Source organism: Gopherus evgoodei, chromosome 16 (genome assembly GCF_007399415.2).
Source record: "Gopherus evgoodei ecotype Sinaloan lineage chromosome 16, rGopEvg1_v1.p, whole genome shotgun sequence".
Taxonomy (NCBI): domain Eukaryota; kingdom Metazoa; phylum Chordata; order Testudines; family Testudinidae; genus Gopherus; species Gopherus evgoodei.
Genome location: NC_044337.1, coordinates 9,974,747 through 9,993,490, shown reverse-complemented (window position 1 = coordinate 9,993,490; position 18,744 = coordinate 9,974,747). Strand labels below are relative to the sequence as shown.

General features: G+C 47.1%; 1 protein-coding gene across 2 annotated transcripts in view; it reads left to right on the top strand.

Moving 5' to 3' along the window:
* ASTN2 (astrotactin 2) overlaps window positions 1–18,744 on the top strand; it is a 639,084-nt gene that overhangs the window by 439,241 nt on the left and 181,099 nt on the right. Inside the window, exon 18 of one of the 2 annotated variants that reach the window (XM_030535214.1) lies at window positions 17,457–17,724. In XM_030535214.1, coding sequence (XP_030391074.1) covers window positions 17,457–17,724 — 268 coding nt within the window. The remainder of the gene's footprint in view (window positions 1–17,456; window positions 17,725–18,744) is intronic. The other variant, XM_030535213.1, reaches the window with a different exon arrangement.

Sequence of the window (18,744 nt, the reverse complement as noted above, 5' to 3'; positions counted from 1 at the left end):
TTTTAACTTGAGTTAAAGCCTGGGACTGTACTCAAGTTGCTAACCTGAGTTAAAAGCCAAGTTGTCTTGTCTTCACTGCTATATGTACACCGGAGTTAGCTAACTGGAGTTAAGAATAAACTTTTGTTTGCAGTGTAGACATACCCTAATAAGAAAGGAGCCAGAACCACGTGACCAGGCAGCTATCTGTGTCCCATTAGCAAATTCTCCACAGACCACCAGTGCTTCACTGGTCACTGTTTGAGAACCACTGTATTAGGACAGAGCTACATTAGACAAGTAGGTTGGTTTAACTATGTTGGTCAGGGATGTGAAAAATCCACACCCTTAAGTGGCATAGTTAAGTTCATCTAAGTCTCCATGTAGACAGCGCTAGGTTGACAAATGAATTCTTCTGTTGACCTACTGCCTCTCGGGGAGGTGGATAACCTGTGTATGTAGTGTCTATAATGAAGCGCTCATCTGTGCTACTGTAGCATATTAGGTATGGTCAAGCCTTTAGATAGGACAAAGCCCTGGGGAACACATGAGGTCACAATCCTGGCCTGGCCTACGCAAGGTGGTCTGAATGATTTAATAGGCATTTTCCATTTCTGATGTCTATGACAGCCTTCAGATAGGTAGAATTGTGCTGTGTGAGCAGGACAGGCGTGTGGCTGCCTTTAGGAGCATTATATAAGGCCCTTTGTAAAGTCCAGCTGCATTCCAGCTTCAGGTCTGACACAAAACAGTGCAATAAAGAAGGGTTGAGCAGCGGTCGACAACCTGCGGCCCATCAGGGAATCCACTGGTGGGCCATGAGACAGTATTTACATTGACCGTCCGAAGGCATGGCTGCCCACAGCTCCCAGTGGCCATGGTTCACCGAGTGTCCACCACTGGGGTAGAGGCTGCTTATTACAAGGTTCTTTTAAAAGACTTTTAAAGGCTTTTAAAAATAGCCCTCCTAACTTTCTTTATCTTGCTGTTAATAAGGCATTTGACAGTTCCACATCACATAAGCAAACTAGGGAAATGTGGTCTAGAAAAGAAGAAATTACTGTAAGACAGGTGCACAATGAGTTGAAAGACATAGTCAAAGAGTAATTGTCAATAATTCATTGTCAAACTGGGCAGACAGATCTTGTGGGGTCCCACAGAAATCAGGCCTATACCCAGTATTATTCAATATTTTCATTAATGACTTGGGTCATGGAGTGGAGAATGTGACTGTAAAAGCTGGGAAGGATTGCAAACACTATGGAAAACAAGATTAGAATTCAAAATGAGCTTGAGCAATTGGAGAATTGGCCTGAAATCAACAAGATGAAATTCAGTAAAGATAAGTGCAAAATACTTCATGTAGGAAGGAAAAATCAAATGCACAACCACAAAATGGGGAATAACTGTCTAGCTGGCAGTTACCAACTTCTGTTAGTGAGAGAGACAAGTTGGTATTACTGCTGAAAAGGATCTGGGCAATGTGTAGCTGAAAAAAAGGATAATATCATTCTGAAGTGTCAGTAACAGGATTTGTATGTAAGAAATGGGAGGTAATTGTTCTGGTCTACTGAGCACTGTTGAGGCCTCAAGTCGGAATACCGTGTCCAGTTCTGGGCAGCACCCTTTAGGGAAGATGTAGACAAAGCGGAAAGAGTCCAGAGAAGAACAACAAAAATGATAAAGGGTTTGAAAAACTTGACCTATGAGGAGAAATTAAAAACACTGGGCATGGTTAATCTTGAGAAAAGAAGAGTGAAGGGGAACCTGATAATCTTCCAATATGTTAAGGGCTGTGTCATGGTATAATTCCCCACTCTGAACCTTAGCGTCCAAAAGATGGGGTACCAGCATGAATTCCTCTAAGCTCAATTACCTGCTTAGTACTTGTAGCACTGCCACCAACCAGGAATTCCAGTGCCTGGTACACTCTGGTCCCCCCAAAACCTTGCCCGGAGACCCCCAAGACCCGGTCCCTCTGGATCTTAACACAAGGAAAGTAAACCCTTTCCCTCACCCTTGCCTCTCCCAGACTTCCCCTCCCTGGGTTACCCTGGAAGATCACTGTGATTCAAACTCCTTGAATCTTAAAACAGAGAGGAAAATTCACCTTTCCCCCCTCCTTCCCTCTCCCCCCCTCCCAGACTCCCCCTGAGAGAGAAAGTAATCCTAACACAGAGAGAAATTAACCTTTCTCCCCACCAATTCCCTGGTGAATCCAGACGCTTTCCCCTGAGATCTCACACCAAAATAAAAAAAAACAATCAGGTTCTTAAACAAGAAAAGCTTTTAATTAAAGAAAGAAAAAACAGTAAAAAATATCTTTGTAAATTTAAGATGGAATATGTTACAGGGTCTTTCAGCTATAGACAGTGGGAACACCCTCCAAGCCTAAGTATACAAGTACAAATTAAAATCCTTTCAGCAAAATACACATTTGCAAATAAAGAAAACAAACATAAGCCTAACTTGCCTTATCTACCTAGTACTTACTATTCTGGACATATAAGAGATTGTATCAGAGAGATTGGAGAGAAACCTGGTTGCACGTCTGGTCACTCTCAGAACCCAGAGAGAACAACCACCAAACACTAACAGCACACACACAAACTTCCCTCTCTCAAGATTTGAAAGTATCCTGTCCCCTGATTGGTCCTCTGGCCAGGAGACAGCCAGGCTCACTGATCTTGTTAACCCTTTACAGTCAAAAGAAACATGAAGTACTCCTGTTCTATTAACCCTTAACTATCTGTTTATGACAGGCTCTTATAAAGAAGACAGTGATTAATACTCCTCCATTACCACTGCTCCATATGCAGCAAGGGAGATTTAGGTTAGCTTGTAGGAAAAACTTTCTAACTATCAGGGTAGTTAGTTCTGGAATAGGCGTCCAAGGGAGAGCGAGTAATCCCCTTCATTGGAGGTTTCAAAAAACACAAACTTGGATTAGGGTTAGGAGGTTGGACTTGACAACGTCTTGAGGTTCCTTCCAGCCCTCCATTTCTATGATTTTATAATAAAAACCTTATTAAACAACAGGCCCCTCCCTTCCTGACCTACACTCTGCTGTCTCACCATTTTCTGTCCCATTTTGCTGCTGACAGTCCAGGAGTCCCAGTTAGAAACACAAGCTGTGTTTTGTCTGGATATTGGCGGTGCCCTTAGGACCTAAGTTCCCTGTAAGCTGTGCAGCCGCGGAGCAGCCTTTTTAGCACCACACAGGCACTCAGGAGACCTGCCGCAGCCAGGGGAAGGTTGCTCCTCCCCTGGCCCCAACCTAGCTCAGTCCCCAACCTTCCAGGGCCACCCGGTTCAGACCCAGCCGTGGTGCCCCTACCCTAGCCCAAACCCAGCTGCGGCCAGAGTGTTCTTGCCCCTCCCCCAGCCCAAACCCAGTCCTGGCCCGGACCTGCTGGAGGAGAGGTGCCTATCCTACGGCCCCAGTTCCAGAGCTGCTGTGGTGGGGAGAGGTGCCTCTCCCTCCCAGTCCAGGTGCAGCTGTGGGGAGAGAGAACTGGGGGAATTCCTCTTGCCCCGCCATAGCCCCAGAGCACCCTCCTACACTCCAAGCCCCTCATCCCGGGCCCCCGGAGCCCGCACTCCCAGCTGGAGACCCTCACCCTGTGCACCCAGCCGTCTGCTCCAGCCCTGATCCCCCTCCTGCCCTCCAAACCCCACGGCCCCACCCCTACCACATGATTTTTGTTATGTGCCCAATATGAAGGTGATGTGTCACACATACCTCCATATTGGTGCACATCACAAAATTCATTCTGCACATGGGTGGGAAAAATCAGAGGGAACGCTGATTAGGATCCTTTTTGCACTGACAGGGAAGGAAGAATTGCCACCTTGGAATCTGCTGCTGTTGTGACATTACTCAATACAAGGTGGAACACGCTATATTTAGCAGTGACACTCCGAGTTAGTTTCCCAGACCTGAAGAAAAGCTCAGTGTACGATTCAAAGCTTGTCTCCTTCACCAACAGAAGTTGATTCAATACAAGATATTACCTTATCCCCCCTTGTCTCTCTAATATCCTAAGACCAACATGGCTACAACAACACTGCACACAACAATGATTGGTTAATAGGACCTTGAGGTTGCAGGGACCTCACGCTGTTAGGAACAGGGAGACGGAGAGAACTGGCAGCCCAGGTCCAAGGTCATGGTGAGTCATGGCTGGGAAGCTGCCTTTCACACTAGTGGTGATTTAGGCAACCATGCAGGACTTGGTGAGGTGGCTCAGTAAACCACTGGCATCCTAGGGGAAATTAGCTGTGGGAAGGGAGAGGAGTGGGTGAGACATTGGACTCCCAGTGTGGAAAGGGTGATTCTTGACCTGCATCCCATGAGATAAACTCCAGCAATGTCAAGTGGTTTGCTGAGCTACAGAGCGGCCTCAGAGGACCTGTAACTGCTTGAGGAGGGGAGGGCAATGAGAGAGGCCCAGTCTTGCGGGAGTGTGTGCAGGGGAGGTCTGCAATCCTTCCCTTAATCAGCTCAGTGAAATAGCATGCGCAGACTGTAAGGTCACAGTGCATGCCTCCCAGGTCTCCACAGAGCTAACACCTTGTAAAAGGCAGCTCAGCAATGATGCCTGCATTTTCCCCTTTTATAGGGTTTATTAGTGTGATTTAAAAGCCTCCCCCAGCTTTTTTTCCCAGCCTGGATATGCTGTTGGGCTGTTGTTATGGTTTTGTGAGATTTTCTTGCTAAATTTAGTCCTCGTGTCTGAGCCTGATGTTAAATCAGAACAGGCCTGGACAACCCGAGGGCTGTGGAATGACTCTGCCTCCCAGATGTTTTCCTTGTGGTTCCTTCAGCACTAGCCCAAGGAACATTGAAACAGGGTCCCTGCATAAGCCACTAAACTCTGAAAACCTCGAGATGTAATTCTGCCCAACCCATCTCAGTATTGGGGTCTCCCTGGCCCCAGTTCCAGCACATGCTTAGTGTCAAGCCTGTTTACCACACAGCCAGGTCAGTGGTCAGAGGAGCAAGCACAACATTTTCCACGAGCCATTGTGGCAGCCTGCAGCCTGCCCCCTTGAGAAGTGTGGATTTTCTGTGGGAGCTTGCCCACGCAGTCCTACCATGCTCCCAACAATGGGCGTGCTAGAGGAAGACTCCAGGGAAGCAGGGTTTCTCTGGTAGATTCCTTTGCTAGGAAGTGTTCAGAGAAGGCTGTGGAGGACTAGAGGGGGTAGAGAGATTCCACCACTGCCTCTTTCCTCATGCCCGGCTCAGGAAAGGGGAATGTGAAGAAACTGAAGCAAATTCAAGATCTGCCTTAATCCTAGACCATGCCAAGGGACTGTATAACCCCCAGGATTGCCCAGATACTCCTTTCTGGTGGAGGGACCATTTCAGGAGGCATTTTTGCCAGAAAGAACCGTGGGGAGAGCAGCCTGCATCCCAAGTTCCTCCATGATCTCCCATAGCTTTTCTAGCTTGGGACCCAGCTCCTGCCTGTCAGCTCCTCAAATCAAACTGCCCCTGAGCCATCCCATGCTCCAGGGCTGGAACCCAAGTGAAGGCGAGCAATAGAGGGATTTTCCACCTGGCCCGGCAGAGTTAGCTCAACACCCACAGCAGTTACATGCCTGAGCAAGAAGCCACAGCCCCAGTCATAGGTGGTGCCGAGTGTTCTCTGCAAAGCATTATCAGGTCCCATTGAGGTCAGTCCGAGTCGAGGGGGCTCAGCACCTTGGAGCATCCGGGCCTGGGGTTGTAGCAGAAAAGGGGGCTAGGTGGGAATTTCCTAGACAAGGAATAATTTGAGAGATACCATCGCAATCAGGCCCTCAGCACACGGTGCGTAATGCTGGCCGGGAGGGGTTCACCATACAGATTTCCAGACCCCCGATGCATCTGTGATGCTGTTGGGCACATAATGCTTCCGCTGCAGCAGTGACCTTCTGACTGAGCGCCACAACTCTGAGAAAAGGAAAGCCTTGTGCAGTAACTAAATGCAGCTCCCCACATGTACCTTCTGGGGCTCATGACGCTGGGCAGCTTCATGACCGCCTTGTTATCCCAGCCTACCTTGTATTCCACTTTCTTTCTGGCTACAGTCAGCTGCAACCCTCTTCTCCTGAGCAGGAAAGCCACAAGCACCTGCCAGAGCTGAAACAGCCTGTGTGTCTGCACATGGTCCCTTGTCTGCATAGGAATCTCTGAGACGTGCAGAAAAGGCTCCAACCCATTAGTCTCTTCCTCATGATCAGCAGACAGAGAGTCTAGGTTCATTGCAAAGGGCTGTATGTATTGGGGGGCAGGGAGCCAGTAATACACCTTTGCAACGTTTCTCCCCACCAGTTTGGTCTGGGAAAGCAGCATCTTCTCAGCTGGACCATCAGCATTTAGTATGGGGAGTTTTCTTCACTCTTGGGGAAGGAGTTCTGGATTCCCTTGGTTTTTTACTGTGAATGCAGTGCTGGAGTGGCACCCTCTAACCCTAGGACAGCTGCAGTACCACTGGAAATTTCCACCCCCACATGATCTTCAAAGGAAACCTGCACAACACCTTCAAAAGACAAGCCTGGGAGCTTAAATTCATCACTCTGCTAGACACTAAAAATCATGGACTGAATAGAGACCCTGGATTTATGGGTCATTACAACAATCTGTAACCCTGCTCCCCCTGCCCGCAATGACTGGACTGATGATAATGGGCAATTTCATCTTGAATGGTCCCTTTAAATGTATCAATTGCTTATGCTAAACAATCTGTTCCACCTTGTATTTAGCTGTGATGCTCTGTGTACCTTTGCCAGACCTGAAGAAGAGCTCTCTGTAAGCTTGATAACCTGTCTCTGTCACCAACAGAAGTTGGTCCAACAAAAGTTAGTACCTCACCTTGTCTCTCTAATATCCTGGGAACAGCATGGTTACAACAACACCGCACACAATCTAGCTGTGGGTTTTTTCCCCCCCAAGAGCCATTGCTCTGGAACACCACTAGAGGGTAGCAGTCACTAGCAGAAAGCAGATTCTTTAGCCATGTGCCCCACCTGATACACTTGAGATGAGGCTGGTTTTGCACACATACTGTCCCGCACATGAGCGTACACACTCCATTCTCTCTCACACACACACTCCTGGCCTCATGTGCTTAGGCTGCTGCACACACATTTCCAAAATACATGCTCACACTCTGACACACATGCTCACACTCTTATACGCACGCTCACACACACGCTCACACTCTTACACACATGCTCGCACACACATACACACGCTCGCACACAAAGCTGGGACAGATACTGCCCTGGACCAGTTTAGTTGCCGTATAGCCCAACGGCCCCATCCCATGGGGGATTCTGCCACGCCCAGCTCACACTGGCTGTGTGTATGAATGCCCCATTCAGTACTGTGCAGCCTGGGAATGCATTCCGGCCGGTATAAATACCGTGAGTTCTTGTTATTATTTACTGAGATCCAACAGTGTGCTTGGCATTGGGCAGTTACTGTACAGGTGGATACATAGCACTGAAGGTGCCCTGCTGAGGTCTTTGTGGATATTGCAATCAGGCTTTCATGGCAGACCTGAGTAATGTTTGCCCATAACTAATAGCGGGCAGAGTTAAAGCTGTCAGACTACTTCATAGCTCTGTTGTTTACTGCTCTAACAATGTCTTGGTACAGGAGAAACTCCCAGGCAAATACTAAGATTGATTTTCTTTCTAACTGCCTTTGGAGGAACTCGCAAACAAATGGGATATTATTACACTAAGTAATAAACTGGCAACCCCAAGAAACTACAGCTGGTTCAGTGAATACACATCATCCATACATGCCCACTCCCCTGTCTCACAGTAGCAGAGTGTCTAAACCCTGGACTACATTTAAAATTTAGATCAGCCTAGCTATGTCGCTCAGGGTATGAAAAATTCCCATTAAACCGTAGTTAAGCTGACTGAAGCCCCAGTGTAGAATTTTTCTGTTGCTCTAGCTATGACTGCTCTGGGAGGTGGATTATCTACACGGCTGATGTAGGAAGCATCTACACTCCAGCACTCCAGCTGCAGCGCTGTAACTGTGCCACCATTGTGCCTGTAGTGTACACGTGCCCATCCGCTGTGCTGCCAGCTGTCCTGCAATCGGTGGGAGGTAGACTTGCCTGAACTTTCAGAGGAGATGTAAAACTGAGGTCCTGAATCCTCAAAGATTGAGTGGCATTTTGCAAGGGTTAGATGTATTCCCCCAATTACTGGGGGAGATTCCAGCCTGGATAACTTCACGTCTGCCTCCTTAAATGCCTCCTGCAGTTTCAGTTTGATACCATATTTTTCTTCCCTTTCTGTTCTAAATTCTACCATGTTCCACCCGAGGTTGCTGCATTTTTGTGGTAAGTGGAGTGATTCCTGGTTTTAGAAGGATTTTGGATGCTTTAAAACAAAAGGCACGATGTGAAATCTCAGGGCCATTATCAAGGTCATTGTCCACTCAGAGATCTCCAGATGAAGAGCACTGTTTAGGATCTAGGTATTATTATTATTTTAGTAGTAGCAATATTAATCTGCCTCTGACATTCCAGCACTATGAAGTGCTGTCCATAGAACAGAAATCCTCCTGCAATTTTAACTATCACATCACATGACAGCCAGTGACTCCAGAATGCTGTTCTCATTTGCCTTTCAGTAAGGGGCTGCATAAATTACTTTAAGACCATGTATGCAAAAAGTTCTGTCCCAGAATGGCCAGTGGGTTACCTCTTCAGACTCCTGGGTGCTGTGCCTTGCCTCCTTCAGAGAAATACCCTAATAACTCCCACAAGTTGCCATGATGCATCTATCATGCAGGGCTTGTAAACAGATATTGCTTGGTTTCACTGAGTCACCGCAGCACTAGCAAAAGCCCATACTGACGAAAAGGCAGGTGAGGAATCGCTCATCCATCACATTGGATACACTGTACTCAGCCACAATTGTCATGTCCTGCATGTGCCCCACATGGCCCTTAAAGGTTCTTTAACGAGGCTTTGGATCATCTCAAACGTGACCATCCTCAAAGACATCGTCCCACTAGCCCCAGGACGCTTTGAGGGAGTAACATTGTGTATGTGTGAGTACCTTGGGAGATGATATACTGTACCTTTAGAAGTACCTGTGTAGACCTGCACCGTAAAGCTAACTTACTTTGGATCTGCCCAACTTTCATTGAAGACAATGGGAGTGTTATTATTGGCTTCAGTGGAAGCTGGTGCTGGCATTTCAGTGTTACATTGCAGAATCTGGTTTTGATCCTGCCTAAGCCATTGGGAAAACTCATTTATTTCACCAGCTACAGGGTTGGCTCATAAGTGTTTCAATTCAAGAAGTACCCGGTTACCTGGGCCCTTGCACTAATGGCATTTAGAAATATCACACCGAGACTGGTGACAAAAGCCAGACTGAGCCCCCAGCATTAAGTCAGTCTTCTCCAAATCAGAGTCAAGTTCACCCTGCAGAGATAGGGCCAGGCTGTGAGCCCTCTGCTCACACAGATAAAGAGTGAGTAGCCCCATTGACCCATGAGAGTGACTCCCAGAGGCAAACTTCTTATGTCACCTGTGCTTCATGTACATGGGACAAGTCTGTTTTCTAGCCCTGTTGCTGAAAGACCAATAGAAGTTGGGTGGGTTAAGGAGTCTTGAGATTTCTGCATCAGGATTGAAAATGGTTCATCCCCTCAACACCAACAGATTTCAGCACCAGTGGGAGGAGGAACATGGTGGGCCTGTTGGCAAGCAGTGTCAGCAAGGGGTCATTTCCCTTGTATAGAAGGGCTTCAAGGGAAGAAAATGTTGGAAGCCAAGACCTGGGTCTTCTTTCTCTCTTTAGCCTCCTTCACCCTCAGGGGCATAAGGCATGCACCAGTTTCCACCATTTATTTCAGTCTTGTGCTGGTCTTTTCATGCTTCTGAATATCATGTGGATGGATTTGGCTTCTCTCTCTGTTGTTCTGCATAATGTTTCTCTAGGCCGTCCTCTTTTTTTTCCCCTCTTGTCCATAGTATCACTTGCTGTGAAAGTTGTCTTGGTGGTATCCTTTGAGGGTGTCCTAAATATGTCCATCGTTGTCTCCCTACCATAGTTGATATTTTAGATTAGTTCGCTCTACTTAGAATTTCTGATGTTTCAAGCCTCTCTTTCCAATGAACTCTGAAGATCTCCTGCAGACGTTTACTTGAAACGAGTTCATCTTCTTATAAATTTCTATTGTAGATTTCCATGACTCTGCTTCATAAAGGAGGACAGACATGATGCCAGTATGAAAAATTCATATTTCTGTGTCAGCGCCAATTATGCTACTTTTCCAAATCTTTTCAAGTTTATGGAAGTTGTTTGCTACTCTTTATGTTCGTTGCTTAACATCTAACATGGTGTCACCATGATTGGACATCTCACTCCCTAGATCTGTAAAATGACTTATTTCTTCTAGTGTTTCTTTTTCCAGTCTAATGGTTGCTTTTGGAACATTGATAGCCATATATTTTGTCTTCTCCTTGTTAAGGAACAAACCAACTTGTTTTGCTGTATCTGCCAAAAGCTGGGTCTTTCCTTCCATGAAGTGATGTGTTGAACTAAGTAGGACAATGTCCTCCGCAAAAAAATACATAGATCCTTGATTGTTTTAATTATATTTTTCTGGTATTCTGTAACATAACCTAATGTTCCAAAGTCTGTCTCTGTGTATGGTGTCAAAAGACTTTTGGAAATCTGTAAAACTTATCACAGTGGCTGCTTGCTACTCCATACTTTGTTCTGTAATATGTCTGAGAACAACAGTATGGTGTGCACATGAGCTTAATGGTCTAAAACTGCTTGTTCCTCTCTAAGTCGAAGGAACAGCTTAATGAGTACCTGGAAGATTTTGCATATGCCTTTTTTCCAGGCAAACAATCAGCGAGAGAGGCCCAAGAAGCTCACTTCCCTCTTCTTAGTTCCTCTTTGGACAAAATTAAGGACAAGGTTCAGCTGTGAGGCCCAACTGTTTAGAGGGACGGTATGGAGTGACCAAGTCTAGAGAGGTCTATGTCGTTTAATCTCCGTGGCTGGTTCAGTATTCTTGTTTGACTGCTAAGAAAGGGGGAAATTGGTCGGATGACTTTTTTATGATGTGGCTTCTAGGAACTTACCTGAGATCCCACAAGCTCATTTCACAAAGACTCCCCAAAACTGCCATCCACAGCTGTTGTCTTTGGGGCACTGCCACCTTGGGCTGGACGGGAACTGGAAATTTAGCACAAAACAGTTCTTAATCTGCCAGGCTGTCTAGTCTTCCAAGCCCTGTTGCTTGCAGTTGTACACCATGTCTCTGTGAAGTAGGGGAACACCAAGTATTGATTGAATCACATTGCACCATTGACCTAAGAAACAACCACCCCTGAGACCAAAGGAAGCCCAGTCTGTGAAATGCTTCCACCCTCCAAAGTGTTTAGGGATTCAGTTGTAATAAAGAAAGGGCATAAATAGCCCAGTTCCTACCTCGTCCCAGAGAATGCTTTGTTAACAATTCTAGCAGGACTCACCTGAGTCCCTGAAGAATCTCCCATTACTGAGAGCCCAGAGTGAGCTTGCTGCTTAAGCAAAGCTCGCTGACCCGTGAGGGACCTCCCTGGTCTGCACAAGTATCAGAGTCCCCTTGTCCTTTCAAGGAGCAGTTGACGTAGCACCTTGATTTTGCTTTTTTACATTGATAGGTGAGATCCTAGTACCTCCAGCAGGAACGCCTTGCTCTCTACTCAAAGAGAAGTCGTTCTGACCAAAGCCCATGGTGCCAAATCATTCAGAAAATTTGGGGAAGAAGAGGGTAGTTTCCATTGGTCACAGGTGAGGGGAAATGGACTGCACTTCCATTTGAAGTATTTGGTTGCTAAACAAGAACCAGAGGGATAGCTCAGTGGTTTGAGCATTGGCTTGCTAAACCCAGGCTTGTGAGTTCAATTCTTAAGGGGGCCATTTAGGGATCTGGGGCAAAATCAGTACTTGGTCCTGCTAGTGAAGGCAGGGGGCTGGACTTGATGACCTTTTGGGGTCCCTTCCAATTCTATGAGATAGGTATAACCCATTTTCCAAAAGGAGCCGAGGTCAACCTCTCAAGGTGCAAGTCAAAGTCCTGAGCTCTTTTGTCTATCCTCAAAACTGATGCAACCCCTCTCGATGCTGCCCCGACCATGTGCTCTAATCCCATTCGAGGGCAAAGGGGGAGTTCATGATCCATTTGCTCTTTGGCTTCTTCAGGGATTGCCTTGGTCTGCATACAAAACACGGGCAGCGCTTTCTTCTACCTCTTCACATTCTCTCCTCTGAGAGGGGAAGAGATAATCCCAAAAGGGTCCCATGCTGGAAAGGACCTGTCTACATACCTCTCATCCCCAGAGTCTCCTTTGTACTACACCACTTAAACCTCTCTCCCACCCTCTCCCTCTGCTTCCGAGCTTCCTCTGTCCCCCACTGGCACTTTCCATTGGCTGGGGCGATGAAGGTCAGCATGATGGATTCATTGCACGGGTTGTGTTCTATGGACTGATTTTCTTGCAAAGAGAGGTTAATATTTGTTCAGTCCAGTCATTATTTTCTGTGTTATGGTAGCACCTGAGAGCCCAACCACCATTGTGCTAGGCCCTGTACAAACACCTATCAAGAGGCAGTCTTTGACCCAAAGAGCTTACAATTTAAATAGACAATAGGTAGGAAAGGAAACAGAGGCAGGAAATGGCTTACCCAAGTCACTGGCAGAATCAGGAAACGAACACAAGATTTCTGATCCCCAGTCCGGTGCTCTATCCACTGGACCAAGTTGCCTTTCAATGCTAGGCTATTTTCAAGTATATTTCCTGAGGGGTGCATTGTAGAATGCAGTTGCTGTGCAGGAGGGGGTGAGTGGTCAAGATCTCAGAGGGAGTTTGGGTGCGGGCTCTGGGCCGGGGCAGGGGGGTTGGGTGCAGGAGACGGTGAGGGGGCGGTACTTACCTCGGGTGGCTCCCAAAAGTGGCTAGCACATCCCTCTGGCAGCGGCTTTTAGGCATGGGAAAGCAGGGGGTCTCAGTGCATCGCTGTCCGCAGGCATCGCCTCCACATCTCCACTGCTCGCAATTCTCGGTCAATGGGAGCTGCATAATCGGCGCTCGGGGTGGAGGCAGTGTGTGGAGAAACCCCGGCCCCCCAAGGGCTGCAGGGTTGGTGCTGGCCTCTTCTGGGAGCAGTGCGGCGCCACGTCAGGTAAGGGAGCCTGCCTTAGCTCCACTGCCGCTCTGGACTGTTAGCACTCAAAATCTCTCGGTTTGGCTGAAGTAGCCACCGGGAGATGGAGCCTGCTTCTAGGAGACTCCAGTGAAAGCAGAAGGGTTGGCAACCCACCCTTGGCCTCTGCTGAGACTGGCCACCAGGAGGCCAAGAAGCACTCAGGATGGTGGCAGGAATTTGTGTGTTTGAGAGATTTGGACATTGGTCTGCTACTAGACAGTGCCCTGAGAGCACCGTGGACCTGATCTCCCGAATGAACACCTACAACATCCATTGACTGTGTCTCTTACCAGGCCTTAACTCAGGCCACCCACATCCTTTAGATGTTGAGGCTTTTGGCCAATACCCATCAAACCAGAGATGCCAGGAGGGAAGACTCCGTATCCCATTGTAAATCCCTTGTGTCAACTGGTTCCCCTTCTCTTCCACTTCCATGCACCTCCCAGCCTCCTCACATGCCCTGTCTCCCCCACGCAGTCTGAAATCTGGAATGGAAGTTTCACAGATAAGAGAGAGGTTTTTTTGTGTGTGTGTGTGTTTTTTTAATAAATCCACTCAGTAGATAGAGTAAACAAACAAACAAAAAACCCTGTAACCATGTCCAGGAGCAAGAGGAGGCCTGCAGAAGGGTGCATCCGCTCACAGCTCCCTCAGCCACTCCACTAAGCTCCATAGCTTTCTCTGACAACGTTGGAAGTAGCCTGGAGCCACCTTTGAAGAGCAGAATCCCTCCGGGAATGGCTTCCTGCTTTCATTCTATATGTCTGTAGATACTGCTGTCTCCCCAGATATAGAGATGCCTCTTTCACAGCCTTGTTTTGTTTATCTCAGTAACGACCCCACTTTATTCCCGCCGAAAAGTTGGTTAGTGGGAATATGTTCGCTCTTCTTGCGATGTCCTTGATCCCGCGTACAGCAGCGTTCTCTGACAGTCAGTCAAAGGACGTGAGGCTCCGTCTCTGGCTCGAAGAGCTTAGAGGATAATGAATGAATGCTGCGGTTATTTGTATTTCTAATTGGCAAGTGCCTTGCCAGATCAGCTGTGTGTCACTGTAAACTGAGGACACTTAGGCAACCCTCTTTCTTCCTTGTCCTCGTCCTCAGTGCCACGGGGCTGCTGCCAAGGGCAGTAGCCTCCTCTCATGGTGCTTTTCCTGGGGGTTGCTGTGCTCACTATATATTTGCTGTTACACATGCTCTTTATTTGGCTACGGAACAGAGCTGTATTTCAGCTGTATCAGCTTCCCGAAAGCAGACAGACTCTGCAGCTCCAGGCTCTCTCCCCTGGATCATCCCACCTGGGAGCCTCTTGCAGCCCTAAAGCTGTGATCTTAAATTGTGTTTCAGACTTTTTAGGTGAGAGACCACTTCTGCTGACAGAGAAGAGGCCGCTCACTGGGAGAGCAAAAGCCTGAAGCCTGTTCTCAATTTTTCACTCAGATCTTATTCATGCAAAGCTCTCATTGATCTTGGCAAGAGTTTGGCTGGAGCAGGACCTCAGGATTTATCTCCTTGGAATTAGGACGGCCAGGAAGTTGCACAGTGGTTGCAAACACTTGAATCTGTTTCAGAAAAAAAAAAAAAGCCATGTGCTAATGTTGTAATATTCATTAATAACACGTTGTGCCTCCATGGCTTCTTTCATCATCGTATCTCAAAACACTTTGCAATGAGGTTTGAACGTCAGACCCCCTGCTTGGCGTGGAGAGCATTATGATCCTCGTGACAGGAGCAGGATTTTCTTCTTAGAGGAAACCTTTTGCTCCAGCTTACCTTCAAAAGATCCTTTGCCTTGTGTTGGGTAACCTGCTGTTTCACTTTAGGCTTGGTTTGTTCCCTACCCAGCAAGCTGTTTCATTGATCTATATTTGGGACTGACCCAGCATTGTGACCTCACGTGACAATAGGGCAATGCTGTATGGTGAGGTGAAGGGGTATCGAGATGTGTCAGCTTGGTTCTGGAAGAGAGAACTTCAGAGGTGGCAAATGTAAAGCTCCACGCTGCAGCCGGCTCCATGAGCAGCAAGAAGGTCATTCCAGGTCCCAGTCACCCTCACTACAGAGAAGCATATTTCTAACCTTTAACGTATTTCCCACCCCCTTTCTATTCAGTTTCAGAACGCTACTCCTTATTATATCCTCCACAACAGATAGCGAGAGAGCAGTAAGGGGGTGGGGACAGGATTTGAACCAGAGTTCCACCAACTTTGACATGGCCACTTTGGAGGTAGAACATTTTTTGGGACAGGGACTGTCACATACTATCTATTTGTATAGCACCCAGCATCAGAGAGCCCTAAGGTGACTGGTATCTAGGTACCACCCTAATTTAAATAAAAATAATAATAATTAATTCTCAATTATAATGATCACAGGACTTGTCTCACGCAAGACAGTGGGGCTATCAGCTGGTTCATGTAACCTAGAATCTGGCTCAGTACTTGATGATTGAGAGTAAATCGTGATGCTTGCCATCCCCAAGTGGTGCGTTTCTGTGCATTTGGGAAGAACGGAAGGTTGCAGGGGCATCATTCCTTCCTGAATTCGGCTACCTGAAGCTTCCTGTCTTTGATCCTCACAGAGCTCACACCTCCCATGGTGTGATGCACCCAGACACCCACAGCAAAACCCCATTGAAAGTGTTTCACATGGATTTGCATGTCCGAGACCTGAAATCCCACAACAGCCACCCTCTCCCTGCAAAGTGGGTGCAAAGTTGTTTGAAAGGATCATGAGCCTTCCAGCAAACCTGGTCTGGAATTAAGGTGCTGTGTGTGTCTGGGTGAGCTTTCATTAGTATTGGTGGGTATTGGATAGCACCATTCCTAAGCCGAAGAGCCGGCCAGCTTTGATTTTGTTGATCTTTTTTACTTTCCAATGAAAAATCGTGTGTGCGTGTGTGTTTATTTTGTGTTTTCCTAAATGAAAATAATTTAGATAATGGCCTAGAGAGTACACTTATAAAGTCTGTGCATGATACCAAGCTGGCAGAGGTTGCAAGTTCTTTGGAGGATTAAAATTCAAAATGATCTGGACAAACAGGAGAAATGGTCTGAAGTCAATAGGATGAAATGCAATAAGCATCAATACAAAGTACTCTACTTAGGAAGGAACAATCAGTTGCACACATACAAAATGGGAAATGACTGCCTAGGAAGGAGCACTGCGGAAAGGGATCTGGGGTCATAGTGGATTACAAGCTAAATATGAGTCAACAGTGTAACGCTGTTGTAAAAAAAGCAAACATCATTCTGGAATGCATTTCCTGGAGTACTTTGTCCATTTCTGGGTGCCACATTTCAGGAAAGACATGGACAAACTGGAGAAAGTTTAGAGAAGAGCAACAAAAATTACTAAACATCTAGAAAACATGACTTGTAAGGGAAGATTGAAAAAATCGGGTTTATTTAGTCTGGAGAAGAGAAGACTGAGAGGGGACATGATAACAGTTTTCAAGTACATAAAAGGTTGTTACAGGGAGGAGGTAGAAAAAACGTTCTTCTTAACCTCTGAGGATAGGACAAGGAGCAATGGGTTTAAATTGCAACCAGGGAGGTTTAGGTTGGACATTAGGAAAAACTTCCTAAGTGTCAGGGTGGTTAAGCACTGGAATAAATTGCACAGTGAGGTTGTGGAATCTCCATCAGTTGAGATATTTAAGATCAGGTTAGATAAACACTTGTCAGGGATGGTTTAGATAATACTTAGTCCTGCCATGAGAGCAGGAGACTGGACTAGATCACCTCTTGAGGTCCCTTCCAGTCCTACGGTTCTATGAAAAAATTCTTTTCTGATGGGTATTTTCCCTTTTGTTTCACTGGAAAAAAGGGGCAGGGAGGGAAGAAAATAAGGGAGACAAAAGGGAAAGGGCAACTGGAAACCATTTTTTTTTTCAAAAACCAAAAATTGTCGGTTTTCATTTTATTGAAAAATCAAAAAACAAATCTGCAAATTAAAACACAAAGATGTTCATTTCTTTAGAAACATTTCACTGAAAATATGTCCCATTTTTCAACCAGCCACACCAAACAGCAATGTGAAAATCTCACATTTCTCTTTATCTACCTTCCCTTCTCTTGTGCCTCTGTCCCAGCCTGGTCCCACACGACCTGCGCTGTAAACGGCTGCATTTGTCCTGACTGCTGTGGTGTTTGGTTTGGCGACAGAAAATGTTTGACTGGGCTAATATTTATTTTGCCCTGGTCTTTTCCCCCACCCTCCCTTCTCCCCATTCCCTAAACAGAAACGACTGAACTCGGTACAAAGAAGGAGCTCAAGTCCATGCCATTCATCACCTACCTCTCGGGCCTGCTGACAGCGCAGATGCTCTCGGATGACCAGCTGATCTCAGGCGTGGAGATCCACTGCGAAGAAAAGGGCCGCTGCCCCTCCACCTGCCACTTGTGTCGGCGCCCAGGCAAGGAGCAGCTCAGCCCAGCCCCGGTGCTGCTGGAAATTAACCGGGTGGTGCCCTTGTACACACTGATACCGGACAATGACACGAAGGAGGTGAGTGAGGTGGGGATGAAATCTGCTCTGGAAACTCCTGTCGCTCCCTCCTTTCCTCACCTCATCTCTTCTTCCCGTCGATCTCTCTCTCCAATTTGGAAGCTCTTTGGGGAAATTCGTTGTATTTTTGTTCTGTGTTTGTACAGCCCCTAGCACAATGGGGCTCTGGTCCGTGACTAGGGCTTCTAGCCACTACCGCAAAACAAATAATACCTCTCTGTCATATCCATTGATCTTTCACTAGTCGTCACAGTATCAGAAAGCCTAACCAAATTATCCTCACCACCACAGAAAGGCCAAAACATGGCATTGTGTCCGTGTGTCTCAAGCAGCCTGGGAGCATCCCTCCCTCCCCTCGCCCTCCATCACTCCTTTTCTCACGAATCCCTCTCTCTCTCTCCTGCTCTCCTTTCAGTATCCAAATCATTCTCCCCTTAGATGCAAAGCAGAACAGTACCGGCAGCGAGTGAGAGAGAGAGTGTGTGTGTTCGTTCCTAACGATCATCCACGGCTGAAAACACAGCTCTGGATCTTTCCCATGGACGCCCCTTAGATTCAACAAACCAGGAAAATGGCTGCCTTGTATGTAGGATCAGGACCTGGGGTGGCACCCCTTGGATGTGCCTGGGGAGTCTGGCGGAGATTCTCAGTGCCTTAGAACTTTGCAAATCACAGCCCACATCTCAGCCCATCCTGTGCATAGGGAACGGGGCCTGGGAACAGGCCCCTGGGATTCACCCAACCAGCCACTGGAGGTCACTGTTACTCTAACAGGTGCAAGCGATGCTAGGATCAGCCTCCCCTCTGGCACTGGGTTCTCTCCTGTCTCTTGCTCTCTGCAAATCCTACAGGAACGTAAATGTTAATCAGATGTAGATTTATTTGCTGATTTCCCCGGTCCCTGCTCCCCCACCCCCACCCCCGGCCACTAATCCAAAAATGACAGACCTGTTTAAAGTCACATATTAGCACCGAGCCTGCGCTTGATTAAGGGGCTCAGAGCGAGCCAGCGCGCGGCAG